Consider the following 24,969-nt stretch of genomic DNA (forward strand, 5'->3'; position numbering starts at 1 on the left):
ATTTAGGGAATCCCAGAGCAGTAAGTGGTATATAAACAATTGTGGATGAGTGTTTGCTGTGACACCCTTTGGTGGCTGCCAGAAACGTAAGTCTGTGTTTGACTTTCCAGTAGAACTCCTGTGTCAGCAGTTGCAGGATGCCCTGCTGTGCTGTTTCAGGGATGTCTGCTCAGTAAGATGCTACCTCTGTGCATATCCTTAGGGCTGCCTTTTTGCTCTTACACTGAGCAGTACTCAGCAGTCTGTCTGTTCTTAAAGATGTTAATGAGAATGGGAAATAAAATACAAAACATTGTTGGGAAGGGCTGCAGTGAAATTTTGTCTTTGCATGTTTGATTTAAAATATTTTTGAGTTTCCTGTTAAGTTTTTCTGTAAATAGAATGGTAGTGGCAAGTGCACTGCCAGAAATTACCATTTATTTATATATTGTGTACCCAGGTTAAGGTAATGAAGCAATTTAGTGTCTCAAAAATTCATGTCCTGGAATCCTTACATTATTAACATTATAAGGTATAGGCTTTAAGTATGGGTTTTTTCTTATTACAATTAAAAAAGCTGAATGAAATGAGGCTGTCATGATTGTTACTGGTCTGACAGATTTCCAAGAAATTCTGTAATATCACTTTGTAGTATTTCATACACAGGTTAGGTAACAGCTAAGGTAATAAATATTCCTGGAAACTTCAGTAAGATTAAATTGTATTAGTTCAGTTTTGCTGATGATAAGCTAGTTGTCACTATTTAATTAAATAAATACTTTTAAAAACTTGATGCCATTTGTTCCCTACATTTCAGAAAGAGTTTCCTATTTACTGTAATTAAACATGGATTTTTGCAGGTCTTGGACATTCTGATTTCTTACTGTTTTTCAGCTCTTTGAATGGATATCAGATTCTGTTTCTTTCAGGTTTTTTCCTCAACGTTTGTCACCTTCTTAAGCAGTTCAAGAACTTTGATACTAGTCATCCCCTGCCCTGTGTGTTTCTAATCCTCTGAATGTTAAGATATCTGAAACCATACAGATGCTGGCTAAAACTAACATCTACCAAAAAGATTTCAGTTGTTGACACCCTCATACTTCATTTGCTTTTTACTTTTTTTCCTTTTCTTTTTTCTTTCTCTTCATGCTAATCATTATCTGGCTATGAAAGGATGTCGGCTCATCATTGGGGGAAGGCTTTTGCGAAAAGGTGGGTTTTGTGTTGTGTTCCAAATGGAGTTGGTCTTGGGTTCAGTCCCTCCCTTGCAGTAAGGTTTCTCACAAATGGAGATGTTTTACTTCATTTCCTTCTGCGTTGAGTAATAATAGGGTGGGGCTGAGGGGAGGAGGAGAATGTTTTGTTTTGGGGTTTTTTTTAATGACAAAGGTTGTCCTGTTAGCTTGGAAATGGATGGTGCAAAAAAAAGAACAAACGTTTAAAGTATTTAAAAGATTTTTAAATGCAATCTGGTGCATGCCAAGATATGGAAAAAAAGTGCTTTATTGTCATGAGTGGATTTCAGGAAATTTTTTTTTTAAAGAGGTGGTGACTGTCAAACCCGAAATTGCACAAAGTACCTCATCTCCTTGCCTTAGTTTCCCTCTACAGTGTAATGGTCGTGCTTTACATGAAGACAGATATTTTGGGAAACACTTAGCCCTGGTGAGTTCATTAGCAAGTGTTATTCTTACACAGAAAACACCTCCAGGAAATACAACTCACCTACCACAATATATGGAAACTTATTAGAAATGAGCATATGCTGATTTTAAATTTTATGTTTTTAGGACAAAGCCCATATCTTCTTGAAACCATATAAATGTGGACCTGGAAAAGAAGCCTGAAACTGAACAGAGTTTTGGGGGGTCAGTGTAGTGAGGAAGGCAAAATCTGGAGATTTGAGGGAAAAGACAAATGGCATTCATCTCAATTTGGAGAGCAGAAGATGCTATTGCCATTTCTCTGGGCTGAGATTGGCACTGTTAAGCTGTTTGCTGAGGAAACTGCCCTGGGAAGTACTTGAGGCAGATGCTGTACAAGCCAATGCATGATTTGAGCTTTTGTTGGACCACCTATATTTTGCTTTTTGCCTACACCATTTAGCTTTCCATCTGCCTATCATGGCTTCTTGAAAATGACTAGGCTGGGAGAAACACTTTCGCTCAGTTTTGAGTTTATGCTCTTCATTTCCATATGCAAAAGAAAATCCATGTTGAAATGGACAATCTGTTTTCTGTGGTTTTTAGAAAGCTTGTTGTCTGTTCAGTATAATAATGTAACTGACAGAGGAAGGACTTGCTGATGGATTTATTTATGTGAAGTGGAATATAGTCCAAATTAGATATGGTTGCAAATGGCTGGATTTCTACAGAGGGAAACATGTCTGAGCAAATCAGTTGGAGAGAACTGAACTGCTTAGGAACACGCAGCTTGATACTTAAAACCCACAGCTGAAAAAGGTCATATTCTTGAAAAGAAATAATCTGGGTTGGAGTGGAAATGCAGACCTCCATACAAGGAGATTTTGTTCAGTTTATCAACCCTAGTCCAAATCAGTTCACAGCTTTTCATGCTGCCCTTTAAATGCAAAGCTAGGAAGCATGAAAAAATTATAGGACACAAGAAGTCATTTTTCAACAAGAGGACAGTGAAGCTCTCAAGACACAATTACTGGGTGGTTTGCTATGTGGAATAGAGTTTGTTAGTATAACAGAACCTTCCTGATAGTGCTTATGTGAAGTAGGGTATGAGTCAGATCAATTTTGGCTAACCTGTTCTCTGGCTTGTGACTACGTCGTGCCTGGTGCCCACATCTCAGCTGCTTCTTAGGCTAGCTCAGGACTAACAGTGTTTTAGTTCCAGCACAACTGCTGTGTTTTCAGAGTCAGCTATGTGGTTCAAAAGCTGTTGAATTCAAGTTGTTGAATCTGTCTGCTGGAGAGCCTAAGCTAACAAGCCCTGCTGGGAGGCAGTCTGGCTCCTGCTGAAGGCAGCTTGTGCCGAGTGCCCAGGTGTGGAAGGGCTGTAGTTTAAACAGTGCTGATACACTTCTTCTTTTGAGGAAGGTTATCAACTTAGTGAAGTGTAAGTAGTACAGCTGTATTCCTGGGATGCTGTACTTGAACTGAAATGAACCTTCCTCTGATATATCCAAGAAATATCCTTATGGCCCGGTACAGAACATCCTGGTCCCTGATCACCAGGGGTAGCAATGCAGGAAGATGTTAACACCTAGAATCAGCAGTTGCTGCTTTTTTCTAGCTGGTCTGAATAATTTGACACTGAGAGGTATGAAAGGAGCTGACAGAGAAGTTCTCTGCATTGTGTGTTGCAAGGTTTGTTAGAAGTCAAAGTTCAGGGAAATACAGAGGATTGGCATTGCTGTGCTAGTGCACACAGGGGTGGCTAAGGTGGCCTGAACAATCAGCACCAGCCTGACATTAAGGACATGCAAAATACTGAAATTGTTAATATAGGATTTCACTGGCTTTAGTCGGTCCTTCAGTTGTTGCCTGCTCACCCTTCTTCTCCTTGAGACTCACTGATTGATAAACACCCAGTTGTTGCAGGTCTCAAGATATTATTGAGAACACTGAATTATTATCAAGCCTTGAATTTTTACTGGATATTGTTATGGATGTGGGCCAGTTATTAGTGGTTTGGAAAAAACGTGTACTCTTGCTCCTGAACTGTGATAAAATTGTTAGACTATGAAATAGGGCAGGAGGGCCTCTCATTAGGAGCACTTGATATTCTGCATGAAAAGAAACTTTGCATTTCACTTCAGCCAAATGTGATTGTGCCTGTAAGAACTGAGGAATGAGAAGCAGTAAATCAGGGTTGGTGTTGGGTGGTCAGGTACATATGGTCTTCTGCAAAGAGGGTTAGTTCTGCCCCTGTGAAATCAGTGGGGTGTGGAAAAGAAGATGCAGCCTCTGTGTTTAGCCCTGCTGCACCTACTCTTGGTATGGCAGGTCCATGTCTACCATGAGCCCCACAAAAAGATGTTGGAAGAATAGAGGAGGGTTCTCAGCAGAAGTACAGGAAATGTTTTCTTGTCTTTAATCATTTGTACAGCAGCCTGTTTAGGGAGCTCAAGATGCATATCACTTCCTGAAGTGGTGGAAGGGTTTTGTGACCAGAGAAATGAAGTACCTCTATGGGAAGTGCAAATCTTGTGGCAATGCAGTAGCCAGGCAGTAAGGAGAAGCTAAAGCCAGATTGATACTAAAACATTGTGTGTTTTTTAAAATAGAACTATTGAAACAATTTCCCAGGAGTTGCCATAGACTCCTATCAGTAGCATTTCTTAAATGAAAGTGTTTTTAACAATAATTTGATCACAACTGTTGCACTCAAATTAACAAATCAAGGAGCCCAAGATGGGAGAGTGTATGGTCACAAGGTTACATCAGGCAAGTGAAACTTGCCAAGTGTCAAGCAAGCACGAATTTGTTCATTTGTGCCTGTACTATGGTTGTTAGCTCTTGAGGTATGATCTCATCCTCACACTACAGTGATTTGCAGACTGAATGTTGCTCTATGCCAGTTTCTTGGTTGTCCCAAATGGGTTTCAGCAAGAGGAGGAGTAGTAGAAGAGCAAGATCTGGGGTTTCTGTGATGACTGTGAATTTAATGTGTCATCTTTGGTGGAGTCAGATATTTGTTCCACCTTTGGAGGCCCCTAAATATTTCTAACTAATACTTTAATGAGTGTGGTTGGTGTATGGACCTCAACCATGAGTTAAGAATGTAAGAGGGCACCTGCTCTTTCATAAACAGGCTATCAGGAAGTGAAAAAATACTTAAATCTTAACCATGTAATCTAATGAGTAAAGACTGTTATAGATAATATATAACCATTCCTTTTTGCAATCAGTAGCTATTCAGGGAAATGAGAGTGAAAGGAACTTGAAAGATTGCAGACAGTGTCTCAGATCTCTGTAACTGGCTTTGAGCTTATCAATATTCAAGGTTTCAGTAGATTAGGTAAGATTTCTTTCCTTGTTCTCCAGATCATCCTGGGTGTTTGCAGTCATATGGATCTGTAGGAACACAAGTTAGTACCACAGGAAAGAAAGAACCCTTTTTTTATTAGTATAAGTTGTCCAATAAGGGTTAACAATTTGTGATCTTGGAAAATCTGTTTCCTTTCCAAAGGCTTTCCTACACTAGTTATGCAAATGGGAAATAACATTAAACACCTCTATATTTTGTGCCTGATCTGGCAGTCCATGTAAGTTACTTAGAAAGGCTCAGCTGTTGCAGTGCAGGTGATATTCCACTGTCTTGACCAGGTGATGAGGTGAATATTGTGTCATGAACTGGGCACCACTTTATTGCCCCCATCAGAACAAAGTTCAATGTGAGTGTGAAGTTTCAGTTGGATGCTTTGAAGATTTCTTCAAAGGCATTGCTGATGTTTTTGAATGCTGTCTGCTTCTCCTCATTGATGTGTTTTGTCTGTGTTCCTCAGCCTTACCACGTGTGTGTTTTTGTTGCAGCACACGTCCCATGGAGATGGACGGCAGGAAGTTTCCTCTCGAACTGGGCGCTCTGGAGCTCGCTGCAGGAACTCCATAGCCTCCTGTGCTGATGAGCAGCCACATATTGGAAATTACAGACTCCTTAAAACCATTGGAAAGGGGAATTTTGCAAAAGTGAAGCTGGCAAGGCACATCCTAACTGGCAGAGAGGTAACGTGGTATGGGTGTAAACAGCAGTGAGTTGCTGTAGGTGTGAAGGTTCTCTTGGAATAGCATCATCTAAGTTGGTGAACACAGAGCACATTTTACTAGAGATATTGCCACTGATATAGAAAAAAACAGAAATTGAAAACTATTTTTTAAGAAACGATTACAAAACAATTTCTCTTGGAAATGGTTTCTTAAACTTGTATATTTGGTGAGTGTCTGTCCAGCTGAATTATGTTCAAATTTGCTACTAATATTCTTGGATAAATCCTCCATTTTCAAAAACCAGATCAATATACAGCAATTAAATAAGCTTGTTGGAAGGACTGCCTCTTAGTGTCTCTATACTGTAGGGCTGTATTGGAGGCAAAGTTGGGCATGAGAACTAAATGTTGTCTTAATTATGTTCCAAGTAGCCCAAATGCAGTATTTTCTTGCCAGAGCCATGTATCTCCCAGGAATCCTAGGGTGGATCATCCCAGGGTGTCTGCAGTGCTGGGTGGCCTTGGGAGGACGCTTCAGTTTGTTCAGGGATAGTCTTGTGTCAGTGACAGTTTGCTCAATGTGTGCAGTATAGACAAACTTTCTTTTGCATCTCTTCTTTGAGTCAAACTCAGCTCCATATTTAGTTTCTGCATGGTATTGCAGTGTAATTAATCACTTAATGGTGGTTCTGATTTGGTGAGCTATAGTCCTGTCTGCTTGTTACAAGAAGGTGTTTCTTGGTGCTGTTTTATTAAAAGCAACTCTGAAGTACTGGAAAAGGGAGAAGCACCTTGCTAACCTTTTCTTGCCAAACCTGTCTGATGAAGTGAATGTTTGCTGATACCAGCAAGGACTTTTACAGAAGCTGTGTTGCTGACTGCAGTGCTTTAATGGAATTTCTCTTTTCTGAGCTATTACAGGGTTCAGTAGCAGGAACAGAGGGAAGAAGAGAGGGGACATCGTTTTGCAAGAGCTATTGAGATAGATTTTAATTTTTTTGGCTGACAGTTCCCATTGTCTTCTGATGTTAAAGTTAGTTCTCATTTGTAGAGAAGGTTTTTGATTAATTCCTTTCCACTTAAGTTCCCTCCTCTTTTTACTGATACTTAAGATGGGATATGCAAGTACTTGTTTAGTATTTCTTTGCTCTTATTGTAGCTATAGAACTTGGAGGTTGATATGTGCCACACTTTGCAAAAAGTGAAGTATGTATTTTTTTACTTGCAGATAACTGTGTTGACCTCTGGTTCATTATTTTTGTTTTAAATTTCAACAAATAAAGGGGACAGTGTAAATTTTTGGCTAAATATGGAAAGATTTGAGTACTAAGTTTCTTCCACTCACATGGAATTGATGTAGCTCAATCAATTCAGAGCATAAATACTTTCTGGGTTGTGGCCATTGGAATGAGTGTTATTCCTTAGAAGGGAACAATTAAGCTAATTTTGGGAATTTCTTCAAGATATTTCAAACTTTTTTTTTAGAGGGAGAAGAGTAAAATTTCTCTTCTTGCTAGATAAACTGTACCATGTTGATAATTTTTGGTGCCTGTGACCAGAATTGTTTCCAATATGCTGGATAGCAATTTCCCCAATGTCATTGCTTCACCCTTGCCCTTACTTTTTATATGTATTTATCTGATCAATCTTCAGATTGTGCTAGGCTTTCTCATGGCTGTTAAATTGATATGTTTTGCTTGTGATCAGCAACAGCACCAACCTTGTATGTTGAATCTCAGTTTCATTGCTAACTCATCTCCAAGGCTGTTTAAATTGGTTTTCCATTGTGTTTGATGGTGCCTCTTAACTCCTTCAACAGATTTAATCATTATGCTTTGACATCCTCTGCCAAGGCCACTGATACAGATATTAAACAAGATTGGTCCCAAAATCTTGTCCTTGAAAAACTCTTACTCATTTATTTCCAACTTAATATCTCTTTAGCCTCTTTTTTTTAGGAAAAAATAAAAACAACTCTGTGCACTTTTCAGCTTATCTAGTTGAAAAATTTCCATGCAGCCTCTTAGATGAGGCTTTTCATTAGTCCAGGTAGTTCTATCTTGTGTGTTTCCATAGGGTACAGTTAACTGTAGGAAAATATGTTGCATTTAAACCTTCTCTTTCCTTGGTTTTTCCCTGCCAGTTTTGAGTTCAGGAATTTTATGATGAATTGGAAAAAAAAAAATTGTCTGCTCATTTCTAAACCCAGCTCTGCTCTTCTGTTCCTGGTAGATGCTAGGAACCTGTGCTGCACGAAGGCTTTTTTTTCTTTCTCCTTTGAAAATCTGCTTCTTGTAAGAATTCCAGGGTCATATTCTCAGCCTGGCCTCAGCCAGATGGCACTTAGCTTTCTGAATTTGTGATTTCCTGCTTTACAGTCTTTCTCCTGCAGCCTGTCCTGTCTTTGTTCCTGTTCTTTTTTCCATCTTATGTACCAAAACCTAAACTAAATGCTTAGTTTTGGGAGTTACACTGAAATGAGTTTTCATCTCTGCTGTGTTCTTGCTGTATTTGAACCCCACTTATCTTTTCCTTGTTAACTGTGTCTCTGTTCTGAATGTCCTTTTAAGTGACCATGTCAGGTTCACTTTTTGGCAATTCCTTCTTTATATCTCTGTGCTGAGTAGCTTCCAAATCCTGAAGCAGATCAGCACTTTTCTGTCCCTTCCTGGGAGGAGGATATGTTTGTTTAAGCATTCTTTTAGGCTAGTTGCTCATCTCCTTGCATCTGGAGTCCTTCCCTGGGAGTTTTCCTGTTGCTTGAGATGAAGATTTCATGTTTCCAACTAGAATAAGTTCTAGGACTCTCTTTAATTTCCATTTTTAGTGTGTCTGCAGGATGCACGATGAGTGCCCATCTTCAAATTACTGAAAGGAAGAAATGTTCAGCCCTTCAGGGGATGATCAGAACATCATCCTAATTTGGGGGGTTGAATTGTCTTGCAAGGAGTGTGTGGCCAGAGATCAGCTTCCCTGCATTAGGGCTGGTGTTTGGACACACCATCCTTCTTGGTCCTCTGCCTAGGAGAGTGTTATTTGTAGGCTGTCTGCCATTTTGAAACCACAAGTCTTCATTGTCAATCTGCTTTTCTCAATTCTTTGACTGCAATCCATGTATTTGCTGTTGTAGTTTTATCAAAAGGTGTTTCCTCTGACAAGTTTTCCATTCTTGCCAAAATGAATCTAAAAGATAAAGCTACCTTCTGCTATTACTGAGGTGGCCAAAATTATTCTGGACCCTTCTGTTCTTTAAAGACATGTTCAGTTAATAACCAGGGAGCTGAAGTTTCCCAGTGAGGCTGAATTCTTTCAGAACCCAAGTCTGACTCCAAGGAATCTATTGTCATCTTCTTTCTGTTCTTCTCTTGGAAAAAGTGAAATTTAAGAGGGAGAAAGCATTCTGAATAGTAGCAGTTTGGCCAATTTGGTCAGTGTCCCAACTTCTGATTTCTTTCACTCCCTTATTCAAATCATGTAGGAGGAATGTTTTAAGTCACATTGTTGTGAATGGTGGAAGCAAACTCAGTTTTAATTCTATTAACAATTTCACACAGAATATCATGGCAGTGGTGTAATAGTGTAGATGGACTTGCATTTTTCAGCACTGGCCCTAGCTCACAGTGCATGAAACCATTCCAAATGCACTTTACATAAAGAGAGCAAAGTTTCTGCTTTAAAAGACAATTTAACGTTTTATTAACTGTACTTAGAAAAGTCTCCATTTAACTTGGTCAGAACTGCTCTTGAGGGCAAGCTGCCTTTGCCTGTGATTTGGAGACCTTATCAAGGCACCTGAAGTTGTTCCCTGTTCTGATGATGGGTTCAAGCTCTCACAACCCATGTTAACACATTGTACTCTCAGTGTTCATATGGATAGGAATTCTCTGAATTCACCCTGCCTTTAAGGCTATAATTAGTGCACTGAACAGGCCTGAGAGTCTGTGTTCTGGAAAACTGAGGTCTGTACCTTCCCTGTATCTCCAGGGCTGAATTTGTTTGACAGTGTCAGAGCTGAGGTGAGCTGGTTTTGCAGTAACACGGCACCTTAAGGCTTGGTGGGTTAAAAAAAAGTTTACATCTTGTAAAGATTCACCAAAATGGTACAGCCAAGAACAAAAATGCAAACTTTTCTGAGTGGAATGTGCTTACTAAGTGAACAGCTGTGGGTAGTCTTGGGGCACCAGGTCACTTTCAAATAACATTATCTGCTGTTGACAAAGGCAGTGCTCACTACATCCAGCATTAGAAGAGTCCAGCAGTATAATCCAGAATTATAAGAGATTGCAGGAAGTGAGTAACTTTCAACTATTGTCACAACGTTAACAACAGGCTTAAAGGTAGAGATAAAAATCTTTCTTGGTTTTGTACACAGCTGCTAATATAAAAATACCAATTGCTTAATGCCTTTCTCTCTTGTTTGTATTTTTGAAGTGATTTCTCAAGGTTTTGCAATGGAATTTCGCCTCGGGAAACAGTGATCTATAATTTCAGTAGCTTGCCTTAGAAGAAAACACTCCCAGAGTAAAAACATTCTTAGATGGCTTCTCAGTCATGTCTCATCGTATCTTGCAGCTAGAAGAGCTCAAAATAAGTCTTGAATATCAGTTTCAGAAAACACCATGTCCATTATATAACTCTGTGATGCACCCAAGCATCCAACACTGTTCCCCTCTTACCCTCTCCATCGTGACAATCCATCCCTGTGTTTTTGCACTTGAATGTAGGGATATAAATTGGCTTTGATGTAAGATATTCTTTATTCCATATGTCACCAACCCCAAGTTAATGAGGTGACAAAGATAGCTCCAAGTGATGCAGGGAAATGGGAGCTGTGGCATGGGAAGGAGCAGCATCTACTGTTTGAGCCAAAAATTGGAGTTGAAAGCCTTTGCTTTGCACCAGTGAGGTATTATAATCAGCTGAGTTGCAGCATCTTGCCTCGTTGAGAGGCACCATCTCCTTCTGTAGAGCTTCTTCTGGTATGTTTAGTCTCTAATTTAGAAAGAAAAAATATCAATTGACGTGTAATTCTAGAAAGATTCTCATTTCTTGTTCAACCTCATCCAGTATGCAAACTGCATTGCACTGAAGTTTCTGTTGCCTATTTATTGCTTCAAATCTTCAGGTTTTGACTAGTTAGCATGATATGGAATTCTCTTCTGCTTATTGTGTGAATTTTTTATTATGTTCTTTAATATTTCTGTGCAACATTTACTGAAAAGAGGAGAACAAGGAATGTACTTACCCAAAGTGTTGTACTACAGCCAATGTATTTTTGTTGATTTCCAAGTGATACTTTTTTTAATACCCATCAGGGAACAAATTGACACAAATATTTAGTGAATTTCCAAAGATGAACTTACTTCTTGCCAAATTTGTGTGGAAATGCTTTCAATATGCTCAGAAATCTCTGCTTTTAGAAACTGCCAGTGCCCAGTCACTAGAGTATAATCTGTTGTGTAATTATGCTGTGTAAATATTATCTGTAGGCACACTGCTCTCTATCGGGGCACTGTCTGCTGCTGGAGCTTCCACTGTCATGACTGTGATGGTCTTAATGTCAAGTCAAAGACTCAGCAAGCTTCTCATCTTAATATCCTTAAAATGCCAGGGTTTTTGCATTCCTGCTTCTAGTTTAAATACAAGTGTATAATTTGCAGAAGGACCTTAAGCGTTTTTTGTGTAATTTTCATGTTTTCCATGTCTGTTACTGGATTTGAGCATGTTGTAATAATGTGGTATTGTTCCTATGGAAAACACTGATCATGAACTCTTCCTTTAGGTTGCCATTAAAATAATTGACAAAACACAGCTGAACCCAACTAGTCTACAAAAGGTATGTTTTTACATTTAATCTTTCAACTCTATTATGACTTGTTTGCTTCCCCACCTCCTTCCATTAACCCTGAATGCCTGTGCTGGAGAATCTGAAGCATTGCATACCTTTGCACACATCTGACTACTGTATTTAATAACTGGTTTTGTAACAGATATTTCTGACAGCCCTGCAGTTGTTCAAGCTGAACTCATGTGGAGCTGTAAACTGAGAAAACAGTGGTATTTGCCACTTCCTTTGTCTTCCAAGCAGAGCTGACTCTGTAGAGAGGACCTGTGGTTTGGTGTCATGCCCCCATGTCTCCTTTGTGACGGTTGCTTTGTTAAACTTAGAAATGCAAAACTTATGTTCTGTCCTCTAAAACTGGCCTTGGAAATACTGCCTGTGGACTGAAGGCCAGGCAGTGTCTGTGCCTTTCATGTAGCTTGCAGCAGGAGAGGTGATGCAGTTGTATGAAACAAATTGGGCCATGTCTATTCTGGTTTCTTCCCTCTAGCTCTGAATGTTTAATGTGCTGTTAGAGTTGTATCACCTTATCTTTTTAGTACAGAGTGATAAACCCTGCTCTTTCATTAGGCAACCCAGTCTGTTTGAGAATCCGTGCAGGAAGTACATTTAAATGTTACTTTTACTTGGGACTTCTCTAACTCTGTCCTTTTAAGTTCTGCAGTCAAAGGCTTTTTGTTTACTTTTGAGTACTTTGATAAAAAAACCCTTGAAATATTTCTGTTTGAACAAGAGAATATGCAGAATTAACCTGCAAACAAAATGAAAGAGGATAACTAGAGTAAACTGGAGAATATACACATTTGTATTTTATGCAAATACTAAAAAGATCACTTGACTAGACTTTTTATCAAGATTAATGGTGCAAAAGTAAATTGGAAAAACACACAAGTTCTTACATTTTATGGTTTCATTGAGAGGCAAAGAATAACCTGTAGAAGAAAGGCTCCATCAGCTGAGCAGGTGGCAGCTTTGTACGACTCTGTAGACAGGGTAAAAGTTGATAATCTGGTTCCATTTTTCTCAGAATTTTTCTCAGTTTAGTCCCTGAGATTACTGGTGGTTTCTGGATAAGCAGGGTGAAAATAAAGTGCAAATTAGGTAATATGGTGGATCAGATAAAGTTGATTTCTGTGCCAGATTGCAACTTGAAATGCCTAAATAAAAATGGTTGAATGCTTGAAGCACTTGAAACAAAAGCTGTGTGATAAAAATGGGAAATATCAGAGCATGGGAAGAATGGTCAGAGAGAAGTAAAGGTGCCATGTTTTCAGTTAAAAATGTAAAATCATAGTCCTTCAGATGGTGTGACTTGAGATTGGGCACTAATGCCAGTTTGAGCTCATATGGGGATACAATACAAACCTTTTACAAGTCACAAGTGTTCAGTTGGAAAAGCTACAAGCTGGAAGTGTGCATGATGGGCCTTTGATTACTGGGTTTCAGCTGGCTCAGTGTCCACTCACGGCTCCATCTCTGTTGTAATTTAATTTTTATTTACAATTTATAAAATTAGATTATGAAGTGTGATTTGTAGTGTGATCTTGTGTACCACTGGATTTCTTACCTGGGAATCTGGAAGAATAGTACCAAATAGCAGGGCAGATATCAGATCAAATTTATGGAGTGAAATTGCAAATGTGCTCTCGTCTCTAAGCTCATTTGTTATACGAGCACAAAAAGAATTTAGTACGGCGTATCAGTTTTTAATTCAAAAACTGAAAGCATCTGTATTAAAATTAAATTCCTGCTTGCCATAGGAAGCAGGGTGAATGCCCAACATCCAACTTGCCAGCTTTGCCTGACCAAGGCTGTTCATGTTGCAAGCCTTTGCCCCTTCCCCCAGCACCGCAGCCCCGGTTCCTTTGGAGCCAGCTGCACACAGGACCTGTGCATGCGGGGGAAGCTCAGATGGAAGTGCTTCTGATCTTGCACTTCTGCAGAGAGAGATAAAATATTTGAGGTATGGTGGGGAGGGAAGGGCTGTGCCCAGAAGAGGGTGTGGTGTACAGCGTCTCAGCTGCAGTGTAGCTGCATGCCCGAGTCATCCTTAGGTGGGGAAACAAATGGTGATTAAAGGCCGCCAGTTCTGGTTTCTTTGTGTTCCATCTTGCACATCGATACTTCAGCTGCCAGGAAGAAGTTAACCTTGTTAGGGACAGGCTTTGCTTTCCGGAGCAGTAATTCTTGGTATGCCCTCCCTGACAGCTCTGTGCTGACACTCAGCAGCACAGCTCTGAAGGGTCGGGTTTCTGCTCTGCTGCTGAGGAAGTTCTGTGGCAGCCACATGCAGCTACTCCTTACTGTTGTTTTAGGACCTAATTACTGCTCTGCTGCTCTTGCTTGGTGAAGAGGAAGCTGTAACTGGTACTTCCCTGCTTTGAAAGAAAAGGGAATTCTTAGAGGTTTTTTCCCATGCTGGCAGTGTTAGTCATAATCACTGTTCTCCACAAATGGACTTGTGTGTGCAATTCCAGTGGATCTTGGTCTCACTGCAAACAAGTGCTGATGCTACAGAGTTCACTTCCTCCTAGACAAAAAATAAAACAGTTTGGGTTTTTTTTCCTTTGATTTACCAATGCCGTTATATGCAAGGGGTTTTTTTTAGTAAGCCCATGTAATAGCACTAAATCATTTCTCATTTTCCTGTTTTAGAACTTGGCTCCTCAGCCAAATATTTTTGTTCATTATGTGCAGATGTTTTGCCACTTACTTGGGCAATACTTATTGTTAAAGCATTTAAGTGTTCTTAAACATCAATTTTAACATGGTTCATGTCCTTTCTGACCATGGGTCAATCAGTGTTTTAAGAACTTCAAGAAAAGTATGAGAATTTTAAATGCTCAGGCTCTTCTGTTTGTAATGTGTATCCCTTTCTGTTTCCAAGTTGTGCTTAGTTTGAGGCAAACTTGTATTGTGTAAAGGCTTTTTGCTTGAGGTTCTTTATTAGATGTAGGGCATATTTCAGTGAGCAGTTACCAGGAGAAGCCTCATACACAGGTCAGGCTTGAGCTGGCTTGGGACAGCATCCTGTGAAAAGCCTCCTCCTTTAAGGGACAAGGTGACCAGGAGGGGTTGGTGCTCTGCAGCTGGCACTGACTCACTTTTTAGCAAACTTTTTCAGTATTTTTAAAATAATTTGTTACAGTCTTGTGATAACTACTGTGGGAGCACTTCTAGTCTGTCTTTTGCTGTGTTCAAAGAGAGTTAACCTAAAAGAACCAGCTTCCATCACTGGTTCGTTGGGGTTTTTTTATTCAGTTTTTTAGCTCACAGCATTAATTAAATGGCATTCTTTTCCTGTATCTGACATGGCTTGCACTCAAAGGACCAGACCACAACAAAGCTGAAAGCCATTTGTTTGGCAGACTAAGGATGTTTGTCTTTGCCTGGAAACGTTTGTAGAGCTCCTGTTGACGGAAAATGAGCTGTTCAACAAGCTGGGAGTAGTTTTGGATCTCAGTATTAGAAATTAAACTGATGAGAACTGTTTTCAGTTGTTTGTGTGCCTTTATGGTTTCATTATGACAAGTAATTTCCTAATACTAAGAAAATAAGTTTCTGTATTGAGAACCCTCGTGTTACATTTTCTGATATTACACCTTGTTCTGTGTTCCTGTGGGCAGGGAACCTCAGAGGTGTGAGGTTTTATCATACCTGACTGTTTGCAATGAATTTTATTGTGTGATGAGAGTTACTAGGTCATCTCCCAGAAGCTGATGCAAATAACAAAATCTGTAAAACCTTTATCCAGCATACTTTGGGAAAGTTGTATGACGTGTACATTTTATTCCTCTATCAGAAATAGACTATAATACATATTACAATGTCAGGAATTTATAGAAAATATATCTATTTCGCCAGATATCCCCATCTTTGTCAAAATATGACGTATAACAGATAAGCTGACTAAGGGTGCATGATCTAAAGTGCATTTATCTAACTAAAATTACAGTTTGGTGGTGGTTGTATCCTATTCTCAAGTATTTTTATTTTTAATTTCCTCTGAGGCAGAAATAGTCTGTTTTTTAAAAGAGCTTGTTCCTAGTCACCCACTTGAACAAATGGCTCATGAAGTAGAAGCTGCTTTTTGACATGCTTCATTTGGGTTAGTAAAGCAGGGTAGTCATTTTGTGGACCAGTGTTTTGGTGAAGGTCTGACCCAGTAGGCTTTATCTGGGTATTGGGGGTGGAAGATTTCAGATACCAATTGAGAGTGAATTAATCCAACTCTCTTTGAAATTGTAAAAACTGATAAGAGCCTTTCCGTTATATAAGCTGTGATTAAAAGTATTAATGGAGTATTCAGAATATATTATACACCAGTTTAGCTGAAATGAATGAAAAGCAAGAAAAAAATAGCTATAGATTCAGCTGCTTTTAAATTCCTGATGATCAAGAGAGAGTCTGATGTATTCTACCCTGTCTGATTACATATGAAAAAGCTCCAGAAATAACATAGTTTAAAAAAGAAAAGAAGGCAATTTTACCTCTCTAGAGGATAAAGAAAACGTGTGCACAGAGGTTTTGAAACTATTTTGCATGGCCAATAATTTACCTGATCAAGCAATCGTGATTTCACTTGAGCAGCTTGTCATCTAGCAAAGTCATCTACCCAGGCACAGACCTGGGTAACAAGATAATCAAAAGCATTTGGAAAACTGTTTGGTTTTTTTGTGTTCAGGTCGTGTGCCAGTCCCAGCTGGTGCTGTAGCAGGGAGGTCTCCAGGGCAGTGCAGTGAGGATTGCTCCCCAGATGTTGGCATTTGCAGAAATTCTGTGATTCTGAAATATCAGAAAGCAGAGAATGGTTTGAACAGCTGCCCTCCAAATTGTGAATTTGTCCTATAGATTTATTGAAAACCCACCCCTTGCATTTTCTTTTATTAATAATCACAAAGGCACAAGGATTTTGTTTTGTTGACTATTTGGTTGTTTTCTGTTTATTTCTAATGTTTCACCTTTTTTTTTTATTACAAAGTTTCACCTTTTCTTTGGTATTACTGAGTAAATACACTTACAAGTTTTTGAGTTGTTACTAATAGGTGTAGGCATACCAAATTTCTTCACTTTATCTGACATCTGACCTGAGCCAAATCTTCCAGCACCACTTTTTTTTTTTCCTTACTGTAATTAACTATGCTGTTATCCCTATCCTGTATTTACAAAACTCTTGGGTTTTTTCCTATGTCTGCATTTGCTTGGAGCTGTGGACTTCTATTCTGCTTCAGTCTCTCTACACGAAGTTCAGTATGATGTTAGGTTACTGATATTCCAGTAGAAATTTGTGTTAGGTATCTAATAAAACCTCTTGATTACTCCCACTTTTTGAAGCATGCTGTTAGAGAATAATTGACACTGCAGAACATCAGCCCTCTGGAGTCTTGGGCTGGCATGGGTGAGCTGCAGAGGGAGAACAGCTGCACACCTGGCTGCCATGTAGTGTTGGGTATAAAAAGAGAATTCTTTGCTTTTCTGAAAACAAGAGTATTTATGCTTCAAGCTTTTTTTTGTAATAATATTTTATCTTGGAACTGCTTTTCATTAATCTGCTATTTACCAGCTTTGTTCAAAGCAATGTTTTATAGTGCAGAAACACCACCTGTGGCATTTTTAGTATTATGGTTATGAATTTGTGTTATCTTACAATAGTCTTTTGCAGAAGAGAGGTGAAAATAATTTACAACTGTTCAGTCATGACTTTGCTTTCATTTCTAGTTTGTTAAATGTCACTCCATATTTTCATTAAGTTGCAGAAGGACAGAGTTTGCTCTGTGTGACAGGCAAAGTTGAAATCTTCAGAAATAGTTACTCAATTACAGCCCTCTTCAAACAAGTATTGGCAGTGGGGGAGGGACACACAGGACATGAAACATGACAGTATCCTTACAATCTCTGGATTTAGGGCAGGGGATATAATGTCATCCTGCAGCTTGAAATGGGCAGTTGTCCCTCACCACCATCCTGCTGGGGTGAGCTAGAGATGGAGTGATTTTATATGGGAAATTGTGTGTTTTGTGAGATATTTTTGTTAAATAATTCCTGTACCTTGTGTGCCAGTCAGGGTTAACAGCAGTGCTTGCAGGAAGGGAAGCAGCAGATGGGGTGAGGAAAGCACCATTTGTGTTCTGCCCTGTTAACTTAGGCCAGTACATGCAGGGTGCTGCACTGACCAGGCTGTGCCTGGGGGTGAGTCAGGGGAGCTGTGCCTCAGTTGCCTTGCAGCAATGCTTCTGAAGGGCTCAGGGGTGGCCTTGTCTTCCCTTCTCTCCTTAGAACTTGCTCCTTGCTGGTGTAGGTGGATACCATGGTTTTTGCACAATATAAACAGCTGATTTTTCACCTGTGAGCTGCTGTTGTAGCACAGTAGTTCTTGGGCTTTAACAAAGTTCTGAAGAATGCTGAATTCATACTGCAGTGGTCTTCTGAATAAGATAATAATAATTCTCAATAAGAGTTTGGAGCTGTGCTTTTTGTGAAGGGAGTGAAAGATGTGCTCACAGTGCTCTTCTGACCCCAAAAATCTGCAAACCACAGGGCTAAGGTCACTTCTTTCCTGAGCTGTCTAGAGTTCTTCCTGGGTGTTTGCAGGTTTTTGAGTGTTGATTTGCTTGGGAGGGGTGTTAAGCAGGCATTTAACTCTTCCTTTCAAAAAGTGCTTATTTCATGAACTACATTGATAATGTTTAATAATGTTTGCTCTTTCTGTTTAAATGACTATATCAAAGTCTTCAGTCTTTAAGGAGAATGGCTGTTTGTTAGTGATTTCATTAACTTATTTCACGTTTTATGTTTATTTCAGCTCTTTAGAGAAGTAAGAATAATGAAGATCTTAAATCATCCAAATATAGGTATCTGGTTTCTTTCACATTATTTCCACCTCTGGAGAAATTTTAGCTTTTTCACTGTTAAGATTGCTGTGGCATGAGTTTAAAAGATTATTTTGCACTGGAGTGTGAATTTACTCTAAGATAGCAGTAATAACTGGTATTTCAGAACTGTGTGTTTAAAAAAATAAAATAAACATTGTGATCCCATTGCACAGAACTGTTATTTGCATAGCTAACTGATAAATTTTCTCCTTTTGAATATAGTATTGATCTTTGACTGAACTCAGGTTCTCATTAAAAATTAACATATACACCAAAACCAAGAAGTGGTCAAGAATTTTTTCAAGTTTGTACATTTAAATGATGTGGTACTCCTATGGGACTGTCAGCAGGCTGGTAACTGATTTGTCACCACATGTGTCAGTTCAGTGCACATGTGTGGCTATTGCTGATGCTCAAATCTGTGCATGTTCTGCTTGGTTTAGTTATGTTCCCATGTAAAAGAAGCAAAGTATTGGTTCTTGAGAATATGTTGTTCTGTATGAGTTGACCAAATGTGTTATAGTATTTTCTACTTGGGAGCATTGGACAGAAAGCTTCTTTAGAGTAAATAGTCTGATATTATCAAGTGGCAGGCAAACAGTTTGGGCATTTTTCTCTCACAGAATTCTGTGGGGTGTTAACATAATGCTTCTGCAGCTAGTTAACTGATGACTAAATGTCTTTCTTTTCTAGTGAAGCTATTTGAAGTCATTGAAACCGAAAAAACTCTCTATTTAATAATGGAATATGCAAGTGGGGGTAAGTACCTCTTTTCTGCAGTGACACACTGAGCAGATTGCCAAGTGAGAGAAAGCACTTGTTTTCTTGAAAGTTTTGCTTTCTTTTTCAGCAAATATTTATGTCAAGGTAGTGTAAAATATTAAGCAAAATCTTTAATATTCACTGGGACTTGTTTGGTCAACATAAATAATTCATGTAACTTGTAAAACCAGCTTCTAAATTCACTACAACTTAGTAACATTTGCTTTTTTTTCACAACTCAAATTAACTGGGAATCTTTTCTCAGCCACTGATTGTTCCTGCCCATAACAAATACTAATGTTCTCAATTTACTGTATTCTGTTCCCTACCTCTGGTGTCCTATTTTGTATAAGATATTTGGTGAAATCGTGTTCAGATGAAACATTTCTGTGTTTCTTTAATTGTTGCTTTCAAAAGCATGAGCGCTGCAACTTCTGTTTTTAGATGTTGATGACATCTTACATATCTTAATCACAGGCCTTCTACTGTCATGAATTGTTAGGCTTAGCCTTATGCCATTTTAGAAGGAGCTTAAATGCTCTTCCTGATTCTACAGGGGATGGAAAAATGCACTTTGTGCAGTGTCAGATATTTTCACCAGAGCCAGAATTAAGGTATTCAGGCTTAAGTTACTCCTTGCTGGCTAGAACTTAATATCACTCAGCTTGTCAGTGTGACCCTGGAGCACCAGCATGTGGGAATCTCAAACAGTTGGGGCTTTTCTTTAGGGGCAGGAAGGAGATAGACTTTTTTCAGAGAAAATCAGTGTTGAATTCAGACTGTTACATTAGATTATGTGAAGTTGAATGAATTGCTACAACTAAAGCAAGATTCTCTACCCACCTGTCTTTTCTTCCAGCAGCTTCCTGAATGCTCAGCCAAGGTTTGCTCAAACAGGAACAGAGTGGGCATTATCCCATTAAAATATTGACTAGTACAGGTGTTTGGAGAGACATCTCTGTGTTGTTTGATAGTACTAGACTTAAAAGTGAAGTCTTATTGCCATCTAGTGATTGGCTTCTAGGAGGTAGAAAGGCCAGTGGTTCTCTGAAGGAGTGAGGACCGTTCCTGGGATGATCAGGGAGAGGTAAGTACTGTACTGGTCTAAAAGGCCAAGAGCTGTACCTGTTGATGTGCCATGCTGTGCAAGACAGGAATGGCTGGCAAGCACAGTGGCAGGCATCAGCTTCCCTGTTTGCTCTTTGTCAAGGTAGAGGTCATCATGTTGCACATGAACTCTGGCTGCAGGATGAAAGACATTATTGCTACAGCTGCAACACTTCACATAAATTGGGGATAGTTCTTTCCCTGGTGTCTTTTTCCCTGATTTATGAAGAAGTGTTCAGGTTTGCTGCTTCAAGGTTTTTTAAGAAACAGCTGTGAAATACAGCTGGGAGAGTTACCTGAGTTGAGGATTACAGAATGCACTGCAGAGGGAAGACTATTTTATGGGATGTCCTGGCATTCCCTCAGATGGCTCAGTGGTTGCTTTTCCTGCAGTGTGACTCCTTTTTTTTAATTGCAATCTGGTGGAGTTGTGTCTTTTAAAAAAATAAATATATTACTCAGCTCTTCCCTTGTGAGGTGGCTGTCTACAAAACCATGTTTCCTTGCTCAGTAGGGAATGTTTAAATATTTGAACCACTTCTGATTTTATGGTTTTTGCATACTAGTGAGGATTTTCAAAAACTGTGCTATTATTCTGTGTTTGTAGTTCTTACGTACGTGACTGTTGGTTTTTAGTAGAGAAAATCTCCCATGCTTTCACAAACATGTCAGTGTTTCATGGGCCAGTGGCCTGCACCCAAAGCTCAGACATTGTAGTCTGTATTGATGTGCTCTAAAATGACTGCATTGATTAAAGAGGGGAAAAGCTGAAACACAGTAGATCTTTAGTAATCTTTGGTCATCCACAGCTGTACACCAGTGGCCTTTTTCTGTGTGTTTCACAGGTATGATGGTTGTGTGAGGGATTTATCAGTGTGTCCTGCTGTGCTCATTCTTGACCCTCCTTGTGGGTACCTCTTCCAAGCCTAGGTTAAAGCTAAGGTTTTGATTTTGTTTAGAACCATTTTATACACATGCACAAATTAAAATTCTAGCGTTGGTATTTTTTACATTTACATTTACAAATATCATTAATTGTTCTCATATATGAAACTTTTGCTTTCTGAAGCAAAAGAAACTCTGGTGAGAAAGTCTGTGAAGGGGTAGATGTCATCTTTGTTTACAAAACAGAAGTATGCTGCTCAGTTTCTATCCTAAGTAATTGGAAGGAAATGGTTTCCTTTGTGTATATCCAGTCACTCATTATTTTCTTGTAAAAGAGATGATGGTGTAGTAAATTGCACAGCAGTTGTGCCTTGTTCTCTTGAGCTGTCCTGTAATCATAAACTTGAAGTACAGTAATTCCAGTGAAGCTGCTGTGGGCAACTGCTGGAGAAGAATCTCTACATTCTGAAATTGGCATTAATGTATCTTGTTATTGAATTGTAGGGGAGGTGTTTGACTATCTGGTTGCACATGGAAGAATGAAGGAAAAGGAGGCTAGAGCTAAATTTAGACAGGTATGTGTAACATTCCTATATGTCAGCTTTCCCCTCACCCCTGTTTTTAATGGTGAAATGAGTAAAACAGCTGTCCTTTGCATTTGACTTACAGCAGTGTTCAGCATGTTGTGGGCTTGTAGCTCTGAGTTACAAAAATCTTATGTCACAGCAGTACTTTGAAGGAGTCAGAGTCTGTTCAGTGGTGCTGTTTCCTTAGTGCTGAGTGCCAGGGTGTCCAAGAGTGCCAGAACACAGAGACTGCTTGGTTTGGAAGTGTATTCCATTCCAAAATGCATTTCCTCTGGGCTGATTTCATATGTCCTTAGCTCAGCAGGTCTGTAACATTTTGGAAGTTGTTCAAATGTAGCAGGCTACTAACAGGCCAGTTTCAAACTACAGACAGTGCATGTAGTAGGGATCCATTCACATTCATCTGCTTACATGAGAAGATACTGTTTAATAGTTGTTCTAAAAAATGACAGAAAAGTAATGTCTAGACTTGTTAGTTTAGCTTTCTTTATGATGGATAAGCTAGCCCTGCCAAGGGGTTGGAATTTCATTGATCTGCAAAAAGCATTTCCATTCTACAGTCAAGCTGTACTGAACAAAACCAGATATTTTTACATAACTAATTCAAATCCAAATGTCTGCTCTTGTAGCATCTGGAGTTTCAGATCTGACCAGTCTTACACCCTTTTTTCTGCTCCTCTGCTGAAATTTGTAAATGCCTATTCCCTTTGGTCACTTGGATAGCCTCAGTAATGTTGTGACAAATAATAAATGTCAAGATTATGCTCCAGCTTAATGACACTTGAAAATAATGAGTAGGGACAAGAGTGGTTTTTTGAATGGTGTGTAGGGGTTTGGAACTGCTGGATCAGGGCAGTGATGTTGCCCTTTTGGAAGGGGAGGCTCTGATGGTTTCACTTCTTAAGTATAGCCATGCATAATAGAAATTTGATGTAAGATATGAGACTTCCAGGAACCAAATTAATGATTTTGCTTTGTTTTCTCTCATCCTAATAAATCTTGTATTTACCCTTTTTAATCTTCTGGGGGAAAAAACCCACACCAAAACCACCACCACCAAACAAACAAAACAACCCAAAAGCAGCTGTAGACTTCATCTCCCCATCTTCATCTTCTTCATTTGTGATTACTGGAGTTATCCAGCTTGACAGTAAGGAAAACTTTTCTCACTCTTCAACACTCTCATGTGTCTTTTTAAAGCTGCTGCCTTCACTTTTATATTTGGTAGGTAGAGAGTTTTTCTTTGTGATTGAAGGTTTCTGGTTTGTGCTTCTGTGCTGTGTTGGCAGTAGGAGTGGTGGGATGTGAAACAGCCATTCCCACTTCAGCCCTCTCTTCTAAAGCCCTGCCTGTTGCCTTTGTAATGTCACTTGAAGAGCTTCAGAGTGACTTGAGAGGATTGACTGTTCTCTCTCACATGTGAATATTGGAAACTTCTGCTGATAGACTCTTTGCTCTCAGTCCTCAATTTCTTTCATCAGGAACTATATGGAAAAAGATCTTGCAGTAATTACATTAAAATTCTTCAATAAATACCTTTTTTTCCTAACAATTTTACTCCCCTTTAAGTAAAAACATACAGAAACAGGTCAAACATGTTTTACAGGTACACTTAGTGCTTCATTTTATGAGATAATGTGGGTAGTACAGGATATATGTAGCTTCATTTTTAAAAAGAAATGTGGAGGAAAAGAATTTACAAGGGAGTTACCTGCTGAGCTGAGTGTTTGACCTATCAAGAATTGGGTTTATGTACTCTCAGCCTGATTTTTTGAGTTGGTTTGTTGGGGTTTTTTTTTGTATTTCAGTAGAATAAATGCTGTTTATAAAGGTATATAGATGGCCTCATTTGTATGCACTGGAATACACTTTTCAGTTTTTTCATGTAAGTCTCCTGGTGCAGACAGCTGTGCTCTGTCCTCCCCCAACAGCTGATTTCCTGGCTGCTGAGCTCAACCAGTTTTAGAGGACCTTAATCTCAAAGAAGGGAGGTTCTTGAAAGCTTCAAAAGCCTCAGTTCCTGGGAAAAAAGAGAGAAGCCTGGAAATAAGCAGAGGAGAGAAACTGTAGCACAAGCTGATTGGGCTAAGCTAGAGAGAAAAGCATTCATGCTGGATGAAAGTCAGGTAACTTTGATCAGAGCTTGGCATTTTATTAGATGCTAAAGCTCAGCCTGAGGGACAGTGTCAAAGGAAACAAGGAAATTAGATCTTGCTGGGTTCACAGGTCATGAAACTATTCATTTCACCTTACTGTAGTCCTGGAATAGCTTTGTATCACTTTTGGTCATTGTTGGAGGAAGAATGCACTCTGCAGACCTTTTATCTGATGCAGTGCAGCTGTTCTCTGTTAGATAGAGACTTGTGACATAATAGTCTTTTTTTTTTTTTTTTTAATTTCTTAACTGTTTTAGCAGACAGCAGCTCTTTCTAAACTGAAGAAACAGTTGTGCCATGGTATTGAGTTCTTACAATAGATTGTATTATATCTTGTTTTCAGATCATGTTTCTTCTTCCAGTAGATGTGATTTCTGGATCAAACACTTGTGTTTTGTCTGAGGAGACACTTCCTCTCTAGCAGGCAAAGAGCAGGATTCAGTAATTTTCCCTTCTTTGCTTGTTTAAGATTTAAAAAAATGGGTTTTAGTCGATTTTGTTAAACATATGTAAGGTTTTTAGCAGGAAAAGAGAATATAAAAGACAGTAATCATATTATTTCAGTTGCACTTGACAAGGAACACAGGAGAAGGTACAAAGTCTAAGAATACAATTATGCTATACAGTTCTCCATTTCAAACTCCTTTTGTGTAGCCATGTGTGAGAAATTCAAATTGAGAATGTTTTGCATTCTTAATGTCACCTTATTCTTCTTCCAGGCAGTTCTGGTTCAGTTTCATCCTTTTTCCACAAAAAAATCTGATGCAGAGCAGCAAGTCTTGTTAAATTTGTGTGTGTTAATTCCCTGTCTTTTCTGCAAGCTATGAGATCTGGCCTTTTTCAGTGTTCTCACTGTTTCCCTGCTGAAACAGTTTAGAATTCTTAATGCTGATAGATGTTAGGACAGATCTTAGAAAATTATAAAATCCACAAGATAGATCTTATTGGTGTGTTCTAGTAAAGCAACAGAATACTCTTAGCAGTGTGGAAGGGGCCTTGAGAGGTCATTCATCCTTTTGTCATTTTATCCTTTTAGAGAATGGCTCTTCTGCCTAGAGAGAACTTCTTCAAAACCTGTATTTATACAGATTTTTGAAAT

The 24,969-nt window shown here is 39.0% G+C and overlaps 1 protein-coding gene across 15 annotated transcripts in view; it reads left to right on the top strand.

The window, feature by feature from the left end:
* MARK3 (microtubule affinity regulating kinase 3) overlaps positions 1-24,969 on the top strand; it is a 62,301-nt gene that overhangs the window by 7,641 nt on the left and 29,691 nt on the right. For 14 of the 15 annotated variants that reach the window (XM_077180735.1, XM_077180739.1, XM_077180740.1 and 11 more), the window contains exons 2-7: positions 1,153-1,191; positions 5,487-5,678; positions 11,442-11,495; positions 18,304-18,352; positions 19,067-19,132; positions 21,632-21,702. In XM_077180735.1, the coding sequence (XP_077036850.1) occupies positions 1,153-1,191; positions 5,487-5,678; positions 11,442-11,495; positions 18,304-18,352; positions 19,067-19,132; positions 21,632-21,702 (471 nt within the window). The remainder of the gene's footprint in view (positions 1-1,152; positions 1,192-5,486; positions 5,679-11,441; positions 11,496-18,303; positions 18,353-19,066; positions 19,133-21,631; positions 21,703-24,969) is intronic. The other variant, XM_077180734.1, reaches the window with a different exon arrangement.

Source organism: Agelaius phoeniceus, chromosome 6 (assembly GCF_051311805.1).
Source record: "Agelaius phoeniceus isolate bAgePho1 chromosome 6, bAgePho1.hap1, whole genome shotgun sequence".
In the NCBI taxonomy this organism is placed as follows: domain Eukaryota; kingdom Metazoa; phylum Chordata; class Aves; order Passeriformes; family Icteridae; genus Agelaius; species Agelaius phoeniceus.